The sequence below is a fragment of the Mustela putorius genome, unplaced genomic scaffold, assembly GCF_011764305.1.
Source record: "Mustela putorius furo isolate JIRA1106 unplaced genomic scaffold, ASM1176430v1.1 tig00000174_pilon_pilon_pilon, whole genome shotgun sequence".
NCBI lineage: Eukaryota > Metazoa > Chordata > Mammalia > Carnivora > Mustelidae > Mustela > Mustela putorius.
Genome location: NW_025421304.1, coordinates 4,158,739 through 4,176,253, shown reverse-complemented (window position 1 = coordinate 4,176,253; position 17,515 = coordinate 4,158,739). Strand labels below are relative to the sequence as shown.

General features: G+C 42.8%; 1 protein-coding gene across 6 annotated transcripts in view; it reads right to left on the bottom strand.

Annotated features, from left to right (window-relative positions):
• The window catches only part of CEP89 (centrosomal protein 89), a 66,397-nt gene that overhangs the window by 8,409 nt on the left and 40,473 nt on the right, over nt 1-17,515 (bottom strand). For 5 of the 6 annotated variants that reach the window (XM_013062875.1, XM_013062876.1, XM_004765214.2 and 2 more), the window contains 4 exons: nt 16,441-16,621; nt 7,336-7,503; nt 6,395-6,536; nt 2,450-2,539 (listed from right to left, as the gene is read on the bottom strand). In XM_013062875.1, coding sequence (XP_012918329.1) covers nt 2,450-2,539; nt 6,395-6,536; nt 7,336-7,503; nt 16,441-16,621 — 581 coding nt within the window. Of the gene's footprint in view, nt 1-2,449; nt 2,540-6,394; nt 6,605-7,335; nt 7,504-16,440; nt 16,622-17,515 lie in introns of those variants that run through there. The other variant, XM_013062878.2, reaches the window with a different exon arrangement.

The following is a 17,515-nucleotide window of genomic DNA, read 5'->3' as shown; positions in this document are numbered from 1 at the left end:
CATACATTTTTAAAGACTAGAATATAGTCTGTTCTGTTCTTTTTACTGTTGTAATTCTATTTGGGAATGGATCTCTCTCAATTCTTCTGGTGACTTTTATTCTCATGCCTTTACATTACATGTCCTTAGTCCTTTCATTTAGCAAAAGTAACATAATGTTAGCTCACAACCTTTCTTGCACTACTTAAATATGTTTAAGCTCCTCCTACTGATTTTTCAGCTTGAAATGATATCCTTTGAACGCTGAGTTATGACTAGGATGCAATCAGCTAGTTCTACTTTCTACTTTGCTACCTCCTTGACCTTGGTTGTATTAATTCCACATTGTCAAAAAACATTCGCATTTTATTCCATCAGCCTTATCCCTGCTTCGCTGAAGTCATAGCTCCCAGTTAAATTCATCCTTTGCTCACTACTCTTCTGGAATTTGCCCAATTGTTTCTTGATTGGCTGAACTCAAGTTGATTAATCTTCAGGGGAGATTTATAGGAAAACTGTGCCTGGAGTTCCTACATGGTCAAAACTGCCGGAAGAGTAGCTTGGTTGGATGGAAACATACTTGGCTCATACTCCGTCTCCTCGAATATTTGTAGAAGGCATTGCACTGCTCTCTGGTATTCAGTATTGCTGTGGAGAAGTGGGAGGCCAACACAGTTTTCTTTTTCTTACGTCTTGGCCTTTTGCCTGGGTGTCCAAGGTTTTCTTTTCTTTTTTTTTTTTTTTAAGATTTTACTTATTTATTTGAGAAAGAGAGAGAAAGCTGGGGGAGCAGAGGAGGAGGGACAAGCAACTCTGCACTGAGCGAGAAGCCTGATGCGGGGGCTTGATCCCACAATGCCAGGATCACAACCTGAGCTGAAAGCAAGAGTTGGACGCTTACAATGACCAAGCCACCCAGGCACCCCTGTCTAGATATGGATTTCTTTATCTTTATCCTACCTCGTTAGACTGTAACAACTAAGTGTACTTGAAGATTAAATGTACCATATCCTCACTGACTTTAAAACTGCATCAGAAATAAAATTCCCAGAAAACTATGATTTCTGCTAGGAATCTCAGATGACATTTTAGAAGTCAACACAACTCCCAAAGCTATCTGGTTAAATTAAGTCATTCCTACCACCTGATGCCACAGGATCAGTTGCCCTGGGTAGAGGACAAATGTAGCATTTTAACTTCCCTTTTAGCAAAGCAACTCTTTCTTCAGATAGCATCATGCCTAAAAGCCCCCATGTGGGAACAGGAGTGGAGCTGCTCTGGCCCACAGAAGGAGTGAGTTCCCTGATGTGTGGTGGGAACACCCCTCACCTCAAAGGCCACTGCCCATTATCAATGAGAACAGTGATGTGCTGGAGGATAGGTTAGTCTTCTCTGAATTTTGTTAGATGGAGGTGATCTTCCCTGGGGACGGCCCAGACCCAGGCAGAATCCAGAACAGGGTAAGGGTATCTAAGGGATGTTGTATGTGGCAGTTCCTACTGGAAACCAGAAAGGCCCTCAGGGAGCAACTCTTTACCCCTTGAAAATCATGAAGAACAGGCTGTGTGGCTTCCAAAACCTTGATGTTTATGTTATTTAGGCAATATTCATTAAACACCAAGAAAAAAAGTCTGTTCTTTGCATTAGGGCTGAGCAAAGTTAATAACTTTTAAAGTTAAAGAAGTTAGTAACTTTTAAAAAATAAGTAATTTAGGACTTATGTTCCCTAGAACAAAACAAAGTCATAACATCTTTACATACATATGTATATACACCTGGCTGTACACAGAGCCAGCCAATGTTTTGTCTTTATTTCCCAACATAGTAAATGTCATCAATCTATTTCATGTGTCAGGCCTTTTTCATCATTATCCGACAGAGGTCCAATCTCATTCCCCATGCTAGAGCTAAATGCACTCACAGACCTTCTCCTTCCCACCTAGGCCTCTAGCCTGCCCGCACCCCTGCTCTTGCTCCAGAGAAGTCTGGCTGGGAAGGCAGTGGAGGCAGAGGTCGGCAGTCAGAACATAGCTGGTGGGGACATAAGAGCTCAGGTGAGGGAGGCGGCCTAGGGGAGGAGAGCTAATATCCCGACAATAGTTTTCTTGGGCAGAGAAACTGGAGGGTGCAATTAGGGTTAAGCTAGAGAGAAGAGGGTCAACCTTGCTCCCAACTGAACCGACAAATCCTGGGCTTGAGCATAAAGCCTGCACATTAATGTCAGGATAGAGCCTGGATACTTTTCCATAGCATTTTTCTTCTTTTAAACAGCAGTATGGTATCTTATTGTACAGATAAGCCAGTTTATTAATGAGTGAACTGGTCTACATGCAATACTGTTTGACCCTATGCATGATTAGCGTGATACATATCATGCGACATGACTCATTTTTTTAAACATGTAAGTCTGACCCCAGGGAGCTGCTGTTTCTGTTTGAAAATGGCACCTCTGAGGCTAATGGCCACTTACCTTGACTTTTTCTTCTAACCTTCCCAAGCGAATATTGCCTTCTATGATTTTGTTGAGAACTCCATGCTTCTCACTTTGTAAACATTTAGCCTAAGGAGAAAAATGAAAAGAAAAAGAATGGGCTCTTAGTTTAACAGAGAAGTTAAAACATTTTTCTGCATAGATCATTTTCCTCACAAGTAATCTCTATTCTGCCACTTGTCTGGGCCCACCACCCTGCCTGCCCCCGACTCCCTGTGTGAGAGATGTGGACAGAACTTGGGCCAATAGCTGAGGTGGGGCAAGAACCCAGAGGAGCAGGTGGGGGCCCCACGTGGGAACCAAGAGAAGACTGAGCCCCCAGAACAAGGGGGATGAGCTGTAAGGGCTTCCAGCACACTTCTCTGTGCTTGTGGAATACAGCATTCCTTCAATCGTATCCAAGGAATAAGTGCCAAGATGCAAATAAACTTTTAGCTTGAGTAGCGGAATAATTACAAAATTAAGGATAACGTGAATACACAATGCCATTCACCAAGCCAAATGTGATGGCACCTCAGCCAAGAGGAATGTCCCTTGAAGCTGAATGATTTAGATTAATATCAGATGGGACATGAATTGCTACACACTGTAAATTATTTCAAATGCTAAAATTAAAAAAGCAAAGGTGAGCATTCCTTCTAAGGCAGGCCAGAATGACAATTTGATTTCATTTGATTTCCTTCAGAAAGGAAAAAATAAGACACAGAAAGTTAAATAACTTGCCATAAGTCACATGGAAAACCCATCCTAAAGGTGGAATTAGAAATTAAGATGGCACTTTCAGGATGCCTGGATGGCTCAGTCGGTTAAGCATCTGCCTTCGGCTTAGGTCATAATCCCACGGTCCTGGGATCGAGTCCTGCATTGGGCTCCTTGCTCAGCTGGGAGCCTGCTTCTCCCTCTGCCTGCCGCTCCCCCAGCTTGTGCTCTCTCATTCTCTCTCTGACAAATAAATACATAAAATCTTAAAAAAAAAAAAAAGACAGAGAGAAAGAAAGAAGTAGTAATTAAGATGCCACTTTCAATAAATTAAGGTCTAGGAGACCAGGACAGGGTAAGTAAGGTTGGGATGCTTGGCCCACAGTCCCAGGCAGGGCACAGGCAGCCAGTACCACCCCAGGACCCCAAGTAGAAGGGCTGACCTTGGGGCTCCCGGGTGCATGGAGTTTGCAGGGGCAAGGGGACAGCAGTGTCTGTAAATACACAGAAGTCCCTTGTGGTGGGTGGAGAAAGGGTGGGATGAAAGCAACTCCCCCAAATCTGAGAGGCCTAAGGGTTCTAAACCTGAGCCTTGTTTTTAGGCCATAACAACGAAGGTCAGGCAGGAAGAGAGAACACAGTTCATTAACAGATTGTTGGTTTAATGTCTAAGTATTCGCACAAACAGTATATGGCTCCCGTTTATATTCCCATCCTGGGCCCACAGATATGAGGGGTGGGCCTGAGAGAGACCATCTGAGGGCTGGGGAGGATCTCAACTTCATCATGTAAACTTGGGAGATCACTGGCCCACATGGGACGTCAATTCTCCAGCAAGCTTCTTTTCTGCACTCTTGCTATTCCAGGGAGATAAGCCCAGGAGGCACAGCAGAAAAGGAAAAGGGCGCTCAGCACTGCTACAGAAAATGCCTGAGTCCAGCATAGGTCAAGGTGGTTGATATTTCAGGAGGGGGGGCTGCTACTGTAGGGGGAGTGTGTGCTTTGGCTCCTACCATGCCATGTCTGATTTACACTGTTTCTAAAAGACCCAAAAAGGGGGGCACCTGGGTGGCTCAGTGGGTTAAAGCCTCTACCTTTGGCTCAGGTCATGGTCTCGGGTCCTGGGATCAAGCCTTGTATCAGGCTCTCTGCTCAGCGGGGAGCCTGCTTCCCCTGCCCCGCCCGCCTGCCCCTCTGCCTGCTTGTGAGATCTCTCTCTCTATATCAAATAAATAAATAAATGAAAACTTTTTAAAAAATAAATAAATAAAAGACCCTGAAAGGACTCAGAGATCACCACTAACATGTAACCACACTCCTACCAACAACTATTATAATTTAAAAAAAAAAAAAACTTTTTTTTTTGGTGACCTTGAAAGTACAGAATGGTACCTCAAGAGTGTCTTAATTAGCATCTTTTATTACAAGTGAGGATCACATTTTCCCCCAAGAGCTGTGTGCTATTTATATTTCCTCTTATATAAACAATAGCTAAAAGCCTGCGTCCACTTCCCTATGGAGGAGCTGATGTCTTCCTAGCAGACGTGAATAAGCCCACGCCACACCCTACCAGACTCCCCAGACCATTCACCTGTGGTAGGGGCTGAGTGATTCCAAGTTTGCCAATTTCCAACTGCCTCAGGAAGTCCTCTGGTCTCCTCTGTCATGACACCCACTCAACTATTGCTTCTAATGCTAGGCTACCAGAGATCCACAACTCTGCTTAAACAAACGTTTAAATGTACGTAAGCAACATGTGCTCAAAGTTAAAAAATCATCAAGTGCAAGTAAGCAAGATTTCTTTTTCGTTGCCTGTCATTTCACCACTTGGAGATACTACATGGCCCTATGGCTGACACCTTTCCTTTTTTTTTTTTTTAAGATTTTATTTATTTATTTGACAGACAGAGATCACAAGTAGGCAGAGAGGCAGGCAGAGAGAGAGGAAGAAGCAGGCTCCCCACTGAGCAGAGAGCCTGATTCAGGGCTCGATCCCAGGACCCTGGGATCATGACCTGAGCCGAAGGCAGAGGCTTTAACCCACTGAGCCACCCACGCGCCCCAATGGCTGACACCTTTTAAAATCAGTGTGGAAGGGGTGACTAGATGGCTCAGTCGCTTAAGCATTTGCCTTTGGCTCAGATCATGATCTCAGGATCCTGGGATCCAGCTGCAGGTCCAGCTCTCTGCTCAGTGGGGAGTCTGCTTCTCCCTTTGCCCCTTCCCCTGCTCGTGCTCTCTCTCTCTCTCTAATAAATGAAATCATAAAAAAAGAGAGAAATTTTGAGAATTAAACTGTTTAAAAATATAAAATCTGTGGAAATGCCAAGCATCATGGTGGTGGCATCGCTTCTTCCGGCAGGGCATAGCTCCGTCATTTAGGACCAGCAATCACCCCCTCAGTTCCGTCCTTGGGACTAGAGCAGCCAGAAGCAACATGGGGATGAACTCTACTTAACCTGCCTATGGTTCTGTTTCACCTTCACCCAGGGAACACATTAAGCCAGCTTTGGGGAGAGAACACGAAGACGCGTGTGTAATAAACACCTGGTGGCGCCTGCTCTGGTTGGTTAAATGGACGAATTCCATTAGTTCACCTCGGAAAATACCATTTACCATTATTGAAAAGTCTGGGTTATTTGCCTTTTGAAAATGTTTTTCCCCCATGGTTGAAAGCTAAAATTTTGGAGAATCTGAAAATGTACAATTAAAATTTAAAAAGACAAAGCCTTTTACGGATAATTTTGTATTGAAAATGCTTTTTAAAAAAAATATTTGAGGGATGGGGCGCCTGGGTGGCTCAGTGGGTTAAGCCGCTGCCTTCGCTCAGGTCATGATATCAGGGTCCTGGGATCGAGTCCCGCATCGGGCTCTCTGCTCAGCAGGGAGCCTGCTTCCTCCTCTCTCTCTCTCTGCCTGCCTCTCTGCCTACTTGTGATCTCTCTCTGTCAAATAAATAAATAAAAATCTTTAAAAAAAATATTTGAGGGAGAGAGAGTGGGTGGAGGGGCGAAGGGAGAAGGAGAGAGCGCATCTCAGGCAGACTCCCAGCTGCGTGTGGAGCCTGACATGGGGCTCAATCCCAGGACCCTGAGATTAAGACCTGAGCCGAAATCCAGTCAGGTGTTCAACTGACTGAATCACCCAGGCGCCCCAAGAAAACGCTCTTAAAATCACATTTGCATGTTGACTTTCAGTGTACTTGAAGGAAGTGAGGGAGCTTACCAAATACATAAGATAGTCGCGTTCCTGGGTTACGTTCTCTGCCAGGCCGACAAGATTTGCCAGGTACTGGTGAGCAGACATTTCGTTCTGCATGGCTTTTTCCACCTGCTTTTTGAGGACATCAATTTTCTTTTGAGACTTCCTAGAGAGTTCCCCCAAATGGTGGAATAAAAAACTCATTAGCCTGAATGGCTAGAACATAGTGAATATCTGCATTGTAAAAACAGCAAGTATGTTAGCATTTAAAAGTATTCTTCAGCAACCTAATTCTACTAAGTTTCAGGGTGAAAAGAGGGAAGGGAGTTTAATTTTAAGTGAAGCATAGTTATTGACTCCAAATCGAGTCAACAGGTATCACAAAACACCGTCAATAGGCTACTTTGTATGTATTACTCCATTCATTTTTTTGGATCATGTTCTAAAAGATGCTTTAGAAAAAGGAATCCAGTTACCCAAAGCTGACTTTTGAGAAATGTGTAGGAAAGAACTTCTAGGACTTTCAGTCTTAGGGTCATCATTATGACCATTAACTATAATCGATCTATAGACCTGAGAAATGTTGGCTAACACTGGCCAACAGAACAGCCTTTTCTATAGTTTTCTTTTGATACCCAGTAATCTCAATGCTCCTTTTCCACTTTATAGCCAATATTAGATAAAGACAAAGAAAATAAAAGAGAATATTTAATTTTCTCTTTTTAATACTAAAAAACAAATACACACAACAAAACAAACCCACTTAAGAAAAAATAGATAAAGGGTGCCTGGGTGGCTCAGTGGGTTAAGCCGCTGCCTTCGGCTCAGGTCATGATCTCAGGGTCCTGGGATCGAGGCCTGCATCGGGCTCTCTGCTCAGCAGGGAGCCTGCCTCTCTGTCTACTTGTGATCTCTCTCTGTCAAATAAATAAATAAAATCTTAAAAAAAAAAAAAAGATAAAAACCTATTTATTTTCTGTGCCCTGTCGAGTTCTTCTCCCAGCGCTTGGTTTCTTGCAGCCAGACTGTTCTTCTCTAAGAGCAGGCTCTGTTTCTGTGCTTGCAGCAGTGCCAACTTTCCCATCAACTCTTCCATCTCGGCACCTTCTTTCTCCTCTTCCTTCTGCAACTGGCTGGGGGACAAAAACATCACAGGCGTGGATCTGGCACACTGAAGCTAACAGGAGGCAGCCGCTGCCGGGCAAATGAGAGGCAGCTCAGGCCACCAGCCCGTGGTGGTCTGGGGAAGGCCCCTGTGCAAACGCTGTCCATCCCCTCCCGGAGGGCCCAGGATGGAACTGCTAGGGGCTGGCCACATGGTTTTTTGATGGTAATCTAATGCTTTTCCTGCCAATAACTGTTGCTTATGCCTTTGTATAGATACACTTATGTGTACCCTATCCTTCTTCCAGAAAGAATTTAAGACTGCTTCATTTTTTACATAGGTAAAACTGTCTCCCCCAAATCCTAATGCTAAAACAAATTTTGGGTCATACTAAAGTAATTCTATGTTTTCATGATAAAAAGCAACAAAAGAACAAGAAAGGCATACAATTTCAACATACACTTCTGGCAAAATGAGGCTAGAGAAAAGAGTTATTTCTTCATTGGTTCTCTCGGTCAGTTCCCATGTAATCATCAGGACTGACCTGTTCAGTTCAGTGACTTCAGCTTGGAGGCTGAACACCCAGCAGGGATTTTCCAGATAGTTTTCCATTACTTTCTAGTTTATTAGTTTTAATTAGTCAAAGAGCAGAGGACACACCTAGATAAAAACCATGAAACTGAGGTTTTTATCTTTTTTCTTCACTATCTTCTGTTTTGGTTTTGGAATTTTCTTTAAAGCCCAAGTAATGTACTCAAATCAATCCCTAAAGAAAAATTCCCAATGAAAAACAACTAGGGTCTATAGAGAATGTTGGGAAAGTACTGGTGGGCCAGTCACCTCAGAGAGCAATACATCAAGTTCTAGAAAACACACTTCCCCCGTGACCCAACAGCGCCACCTCTAAATACATACGTAGAGAAACTCTGACAACACGTACTTGAACTCTCACTGTGGCACTACCGAATGGAGCAAACTTATTAACAATTTAAGCTTCCACTAAAATAAGTGAAATGTAGTATTTCATACGATGGAATACCACCAGGCAGAAGGTAAAAGAATCAGCTCTAATAGCTATTTCAACATAGATAGATGTTTGGAAAATTGAGTGTAAAGGTCAATATACTAAAGCATGAATTCATTCATATAAGCATTCATATAAAATTCATAAGACACACCAAAAAAATGCCATGGGTCATTTATGGAAACATATGTAAGAATAAAAAACAGACTGGAAATGTAATTCCAAGTTTATGGTAGTGATTCCTTTTAGAAAGCCAGGGATAAATAATGGACTAAGAAGAGTGGTTACAAAGGACTTCAGGTGTATTTCTAACAATATATTTCTTAAGCAAAACAAAGAGGTAAAAGCAATTTGTTTAAAAAAAAAAAAAATAGCTGACAGTTAATAGCTGGTGGGAGAAATAGTTGCTTGCTTAGTTATTTTTATTAAAGATATTTATTTTTAACTCATCTCTACGCCCAACATGGGGCTCAAACACACAACCCTGAGATCCAGAGTCATATGCTTCACTGACTGAGCCAGTCTGAAGCCCTAAAACAGTTACTTAAAAAATTTTATATAAAATATTTTCCCCTCAGGTTCCCTAGAGGAAACCTCTACTGATCACTTGTGATTTTAATTCTTCTGGTAAAAAGCCAGGATTTAAAATGTTTTAAATTGTGAAATACACATATACACATATAGAGAAGTATGTAAAAGATAATACACATATAGAAAAGTATTTGAAAGACAAATGCATATTTTAATACATAATTATAACAAACCCTCATATTATTACCATATAGGTGAAGAAACAGAACTTTTTGGGGTAAATACTTTTAATAAGAGTTTTTACATCTAGGGGCCCTGGGGTAGCTTGGTCAGTTAAGCATCTGCCTTCGGCTCAGGTCATGATCCTGAGGTCTTTGGATCGAGCCCCCTGGTGGGCTCCCTACTCAGCAGGGAGTCTGCTTCTCCCTCTGCCTCTCTCCCTGGCTTGTGTTCTGTTTTCTCAAATAAATAAGAATCTTTAAAAAAAAGTTTTTACATCTAGATTCATGGGTGAAAATAAAAAGTAATTTTCCTTTCTTATATTTGTTGGGTTTTGATATCAAGGCGACATCGATCTCATAAAATGAGTTAGGTGGCATTAACTCCTGTTCTTCAGAAGGGTTTATGTAAGACTGGAATGACTTCCTCCTTGAGTATTTTTAGAACAATCTCGTGAAGGTCTCTAGGCTTATAGTTTTCTTAAGGAATGGTCTTTGGATTCTATTTCTTTGATGATTAAAGGAATATTCAGGGATGTCTGGGTGGCTCAGTTGGTTAAGCAACTGCCTTCAGCTCAGGTCATGCTCCTGGAGTCCCAGCATCAAGATCCACCATCGGGCTCCCCGCTCACTGGATAGTCTGCTTCTCCCTCTGACCCTCTTCCCTCTCATGCTCTCTTTTTCTCATTAGCTCTCTCAAATAAATAAATAAATCTTTAAAAAAGAAAAAAGGAATATTCAGGTATTCCTTTTGAAACAGTTTTGGGAAGTTATGTTTTTCCAGGAATGTCACTATTTTGCCTGAATTTTCAAATGTATCAATAGGAACTTATTTCCGGTGCACACACATTTAAACATCTACTTGGTAGATTGAGCCTCTTTTTGTCATCTGTCTTGCCAGATACTGACGGAACGTTACCACCTCTCTTTTGCTTTGTACTTGAGTGTTATGGCTCATTCTGCCCTTTCATCTTGGACCTGCCTGTCTTTCTGACGGAGATGCACAGTTGAAAGGCAACACAGACTTGCTGTGTAAAGCTGAGCTACACACTCCACTGTACTCTGCCTCAGAACCCACTGGGTGCGGCCTGCATGAGGCCTTGAGCTGACGTGAGCCTCCCCGGCACACAGCAGTGCGGTCACAACCCAGAAGGCCACCAGTAAACGTAAATTCCTGGTAGGACTACTCCATGCGATGAGCATTCTTCCCCACCTCCAAGCTGCCCCGGGGTAAGAGCCCCTGAAGCTTGTTAAAACCCGGCTCCCTTGACCCTCATATGCCCCAGACACCCTGCCCTTACATCGCCATGTGGCCCCTCCGGGTGCCTGTGGGTTACCGACTTCTCTATCTCACTTTCCCGCGTGGCCTTATTGGGGCTCACCAACACCCCAGGGCTCTGCTTCACGTACGCTAGTTTAACATCTAGCCTCTTTAGTGTTACTTACTCCTGATATATTTGCTTTTAAATATTTCCATTTTGCATTTTCGATTTTACCACTTGTCCTATCTTTTCTTGCCCTCATCTGTAATTTTTTTTAAGATTTTATTTATTTATTTGACAGATATCACAAGTAGGCAGAGAGGCAAGCAGAGAGAGAGAGAGGAGGAAGCAGGCTCCTTGCTGAGCAGAGAGCCCGATGCGGGGCTCGATCCCAGGACCCGGGACCATGACCCGAGCTGAAGGCAGAGGCCTTAACCCACTGAGCCACCCAGGTGCCCCTCATTCGTATTTTTTTAAAAAATCATTTTTTCGCTATACTAGTTTAAAAGTTACAGACATTTTCTTCCCACAAATTTCATCATGTGTATTTTTAAACCATGAAGTGAATCAACATCTTTCTCCTCTCTGGAATGATTTTAGACTTTAGAAGACAACTCCATTGACCCCTTCCCTGATTATATGCTATTATTATTGTGCATTTGAATTCCATACATTTTTTTTTAGATTTATTTATTTATTTGACAGACAGAGATCACATAAGTATGCAGAGAAGCAGGCAGAGAGAGAGAGAGGAAGCAGGCTCCCCGCTGAGCAGAGAGCCCGATGTGGGGCTTGATCCCAAGACCCTGGGATCATGACCTGAGCCGAAGGCAGCGGCATAACCCACTGAGGCACCCAGGCGCCCCCAAATTCCATATTTGTTTGTTTGTTTTTTGACAACGGGGCATCCGGCCACTGAATTCCACGTATTTTTAAATCGCCAAAGATGTTATTGTTGTTTCATGGAATCAATGTTCATTTACATTTATATTTACTGTGTCTTTTTTACTCTAGCTTTCCTTGCCTCCCATGCATCCAATGCTGAATTACATTCCTCTTCCTGATGAGAACTGCCTTTAAAATAGGTCTGCTGGTGATGACACTCATTTGGGCTTGAAAATATGCCGATTTTGACCTCATTCCTAAAAGGCATTTTGTCCAGAAGGAAATTTTAGCTCACAGGGTGCTCACGGGGCTAACCCAACTCACATACCACTGACTGTCTTCACTTGGGGAAGGCTCCCCACCGCCGTAACTACTCCTGATGAAATACATCCCTCCGTCGCTTCCTGTCTGTCAGCTACTGATCCTTGCAACCGTGGAACGTTCCACCCCATCCTATGGACCCTTGCTTCCGACCTATTTTTCAGTTCGCCAGCTCGCCCCCCCGCTACGTCCAATGTTTAGTTAAGCCCATCCAGGGAACTCTGAATTCAGGCTGCTGTATTTTTTCAGGCTGCTGTATTAGTTCCCTGAAGACATGTTGGAGCCTTTTATCTCTTTAAGCCTGAGAGCCACCGTTGTTTTATAGGCCTTGTCTGATAACTCTCATATCTGGGCTCTCTAGTACTTTTGCTGGTTCCCAGGCACTGTCTGTCTGCTTTTCTTTGTGTCCTGGACACTCTCCTTAAAAACGTTTAGGAGTAAAGAGCCGTCATCCAGAGAGGATTGAGGGCTGGTTGGTTTCAAGTTCACCCTACGCTCAGGATAAAGCCCTCTGGAGGCTCAGCTCATGACTTATTTGCGGGTGATGGGCTTGATACTTCACGTGGGTGTATCTAGGTGTGGGTCTTTTTCATTCACTACACCAGGCAGTCTGCAGGTCCTAGCAGTCAAGGTCTTCGGAGACCTGGAAATGCCCTCCAACCAGTCGTGTCTTCCTTCCCATTTTCTTTAAGCTTTCTTTCTGAGACAATCTGACAATCTGAGGCTGGGCTTCCCGGACAGGTCTCCTATCCATTACCTTCTCTCCATTCCCAATCGTCTGTTTCCTTATGCTCTAGCAGAATTGACCCATTTGTCTTTTAGCCCTTCTGCTGAATCTTCTCTAGCTTCTGGTCATCACTTCTAATCTTGCTCTTGACTATACTTTTGTATGGTATTTTATTCTCTATATTCTCAGTTCTCCACAGTATCTGTTTTCTTTGAAGTGAGTTTCTGTGCTTATGTAGGTCTCCCTATTTTGCTGCATTTCCCCCCATTATACCCAACGATCCTTGTCGTTTGTTCACACCTGGGAGTCTGTTCTTATTTTAGGATGAAGGACTTGGTGTTTGGTGTGTATTATGTAAGGAGACTGCTTTTCGGCCCTGGCATCTCCCTGAGAAGACATATCACTGACTGCTGAGCAGGGCTCTGTCTACACAGAAGAGTTATGTGGATAGTCAGCTGCACTTTAGAACAGCCCCTCCCCTGCCCCAAAAGCCAGAATAAGGAAGGTTTTCCTTGTACAGATACCACTAGTCACCCCAAACCCTTAGCTCTCCCTAAACAAGTGTGCTAACTTTCTTCAGAAGTCGGGTGACTCCTTGTTTTCTCCCACCACCCATCCTGGGTAAGCTCAACCTTTGTAAGCAGCAGGAAAAGCCAAGAACAAGCGAAGCTTCCAGGTGTAATCACCAACACAACGATAAGTCAACCAGACAGTGCACTAGGAAGAGGACCTCCTGCCATTTCTGGGGCCACAGTTCCTTCTAGTCAAGTGTGCCCGACAGTGGAGAAGCCAGTCCGTATTTATGATCTGCACTGCCTGCACCAGGAAAAGAGAAACAACACACATGCAGCAAACCTAGAAGCTCATGGAACACAGGTTTAATTTAGCCCTTTTCTATATAAACAAAAATGTTTATCTTTGCCTGCGACACCACTCTTCCCCCAGTCCTCCTCAGACTCACCCCGACTGTAGGAGCCAGTTCCACAGCTGCTTTGCGGCTAATGAAGGACTACTCTCAGACACACGGTGCATCTCTTACTATCAGTGTATCCATGTGGGAAAGGAGCACCCCTAACGGAGGCAACGAGATGGCAGGTGCACTAAAGCCTTGCAGCCCTTCAGCTCCCTTCAACCCAACTCCAAGGTGCCCTTGACTGATGTCGTGTCTGTTTTTCTAGCAGGTCTTGGTGCAGCCTCTATAGACTTCCCTGAATTCACACATCCCATCCCTGATAGACTCCTACCCCTCTTCCCACGTTACCGATGCTCTGACCAATCACTGCACCTTCCACTAGAGAACCATCAGGGTCACCACTCTCCGTGTCCACTCTTACTCCTCTGTCCTCCACCCCACCCATCAACTCTGAGCCCAAAGCCTCCCGGCAAAGGCTGACATGAAGGCTTGCTGTCCCTACTCTAGTTCATTCTCTACCACAACACTCCTCAATTAATTTCTACTTACAAGAGACTTGGTGACATGTCTGTCTTTTCAACAACCATGTCTTCCACTGCCTTCCCATTAGTGGCTTCCTTTTGAAGGTTTTTATACCTTTGATACTCACATTTAAGGAGCCGTTCGAATACATGGTTACGGGGGCACCTGGATGGCTCAGACAGGTGAGCGTCTGACTCTTGGTTTTGGCTCAGGTCACCATCTCAGGTTCATGAGCTGGAGCCCCGTGTTGATTCCTGCGATTCTTTCCCTCTTCCTCTCCCTCCCCCGCTGCCACTCTCTCCTACTTACTCACTTGCGCTCTCTCTCTAAAGTAAATATATAAAATCTTAAAAAGATTAAAAAAAAAAAAAAAAGAAAATGTGATGTTGATAGCCACAAAAAAACATCAGCTATAGGAGTGGGTGTTTGAGGGAAATAAAATCATAAAGATGAACAGAACTTTAAAAAAAAATTTCCTTCCTCTCCTGGAATAGAAAAGTAAAGGACGGCTCTGGCCCAGATGGCACGTAACAGTACAGTCAAAACACTGGGGTCCAGTAGTTGGACTCCCCAGCATTTACTAAAGTACCAAACTAAGCACGTCACATGCACTCTTACTCCCCTACGTCAACCATCTTAGCTGAAAGTTTCGCTATTAAAAAAATTATTTCCGGGGTGCCTGGGTGGCTCAGTGGGTTAAGCCGCTGCCTTCGGCTCAGGTCATGATCTCAGGGTCCTGGGATCGAGTCCCGCATCGGGCTCTCTGCTCAGCAGGGAGCCTGCTTCCCTCTCTCTCTCTCTGCCTGCCTCTCTGTCTACTGTGATCTCTCTCTGTCAAATAAATAAATAAAATCTTTAAAAAAAAAAAAAATTATTTCCTCCCCATGACAAAAGCAATGCATATTTATAATAGAACACATGTAAAATATTTACGATAAACACAAAGAAAATTTAAATTACTCATTTTGATGGTTAATTTTACATGTCAACTTGGCTAGGCTATGGTGCCCAGTCTGGAAAAATATTAGATAGATGCCGCTGTGAAGGTATTTTGTAGATGTAATTAACATCTAGAAGCAACTGACTTTAAGTAAAACATTATCCTTGATAGTGTGGGTGGGCCCCATCTAGTCAGTTGAAGGCTCCCTGGGCCAAAATTGAGGTTGCCCAAAGAAGGAATTCTGCCTCAAGACTAACATAGTAATCCTGCCTGAATTTCCAGCCAGCTGGCTGTCCTATGGACTTTGGATTTGCCAACCCCTATAACTGTGTGAGCCAATTCCTTAAACTCTCTCTCTAGAAATATCTATATATGTACCCTACATATGTCAGTTGTTTTTCGAGAGAATGCTGACTACTGATAGACACAGAATTTCACCTGCCAAAGAGAATTCTTGTTAGCATTTTCTCCTTCCAGTCTTTTTTCTATGTACTTATGGTATATGTGTGTGTGACCATGCACATATAAGCATGTATATGTATTTATATATATATGTAATTATACAAACATGTAATTATACACATAAACACATACACACACACGAATAATCACCTCATCCCCAGTTTGTCTTGGATTTTCCCGGTTTTAGCACTGGGATTCCCACATCCTGCGAAAACCTCAGTCCCAGGCAAACTGGGATGGTTGGTTACCTTAATATATATATATATACAATCTTCTTTTTAAACAAAATTGTGATCATTCTTTTTTTTTTTTATTTTTTAAAAGATTTTATTTATTTATTTGACAGAGAGAGATCACAAGTAGGCAGAGGCAGGCTGAGAGAGAGGAGGAAGCAGGCTCCCTGCTGAGCAGAGAGCCAGATGTGGGACCCAATCCTAGGACCCCAGGGCCATGTCCTAAGCTGAAGGCAGAGGCTTAACCCACTGAGACACCCAGGCACCTAAATTGTGATCATTCTATACATACTGTTTTTGTAATCTAATTTCTTCACTTAAAAATAATTTCCCAGGGGCGCCTGGGTGGCTGAGTGGGTTGAGCCTCTGCCTTCGGCTCAGGTCATGATCCCAAGGTGCTGGGATTGAGCCCCGCATCGGGCTCTCTGCTCAGCGGGGAGCCTGCTTCCTCCTTTCTCTCTGCCTGCCTCTCTGCCTCCTTGTGATCTCTCTGTCCAATAATAAATAAAATCTTAAAAAAAAATTATAAAAAAAAATAATAATTTCCCAAACTTCCCAAAAGATTCATTTGTGACATCCTGTTTAATGGCTGCATTGCAATTCATTTTATGGGTGTACCCTTTCATTTAATCCATTCCCTGTTACTGGATATCCAGGTTTCCAGTTCTACCACTTTAAAATTACCTTTGGGTGTAAAGCCAATAAAGGATGGAAGAGTAGGAGGAGAAGAAATCATACACAAAGTGCAGACCATAGCCCTCAAAAACAGGCATAGTGTCCTTCAGTAATAACTGTTCATGATTCTCAGTCCTGGACACCTATGCTGGTGCAGCTACATGACACAGAGGATGGGCAATCTCTCTATACTCCACCTAAAACCACATGCATGATGATGCACTCAAACTTCACCAGACATTGTAGCCTTACCTTTTTAATTCATTTACAATCGAAGCATGAACGTTGATAGCAATTTTGCCATCCAACTGTGTTTTTAAGTCCTGGCATTCGGTCCTTAAAATTTCCAACTCCTCCTTGTTTTGGGTTAGTTCTTTTTCTTGGTTCTGTGTTTTAGTCTCCAGAAGCATTAGCTGTTTAGTCAGTTTAGAAACTGAAAAACAAATGAAATGGTACAGAAGACTTAAGAAAATATGATTATTGATTACTAGGTAATGCCAAGAAGAGTCAGCTTATAAATAATACTCTTAAAAAAACTTTTGGAGATTTATAAATTAATATCAAAAACCTTATACTTAGAAATTACTCTGCCCATATTAAACATTCACTAAATATCGTCTTTAGTACTGGGGCTCAGTATGTTGATATCATTGCTAATACACGATGCTAATTAAACGAGAGAGGATTTTAGCCTTCAAGGAACGGACTTTCTGAAGACCAAAACCTTAAGTCACACAGGGACATTCATCGTCATGATGCTGTTCCTAAAACTGCAAGATTTTCAAGTCTTTAAGGACATCAAATAGGACCCAAATATAGACTGAATTTATGACTTTTCTTCTCTTTTATTTTAAAGTAAATCATAAATATTTTTGTCCTGGGAAACACCGTATATGTAATGATAAGACACTTCCCAGGCATCTGTTGAAAGCAGCACTTAGAAGTAAGTACTACTACAGAATAGAAGGATTTAAAGTTTTATGCTTCAACAACAGACAAGCAGCTAATATCCAAGCTTTATAAAGAACTCCTCAAATTCAACACCCAAAAGATAGATAATCATACCAAAAAATGGGCAGAAGACATGAACAGTCACTTCTCCAAAGAAGACATACAAATGGCTAACAGACACATGAAAAAATGTTCATCATCATTAACCAACCGGGAAATTCAAATCAAAACCACACTGAGATACCGCCTTACACCAGTTAGAATGGCCAAAATTATCAGGACAGGAAACAACATGTGTTGGAGAGTATGTGGAGAAAGGGGAACCCTCTTTCACCATTGGTGGGAATGCAAGTTGGTGTAGCCACTTTGGAAAACA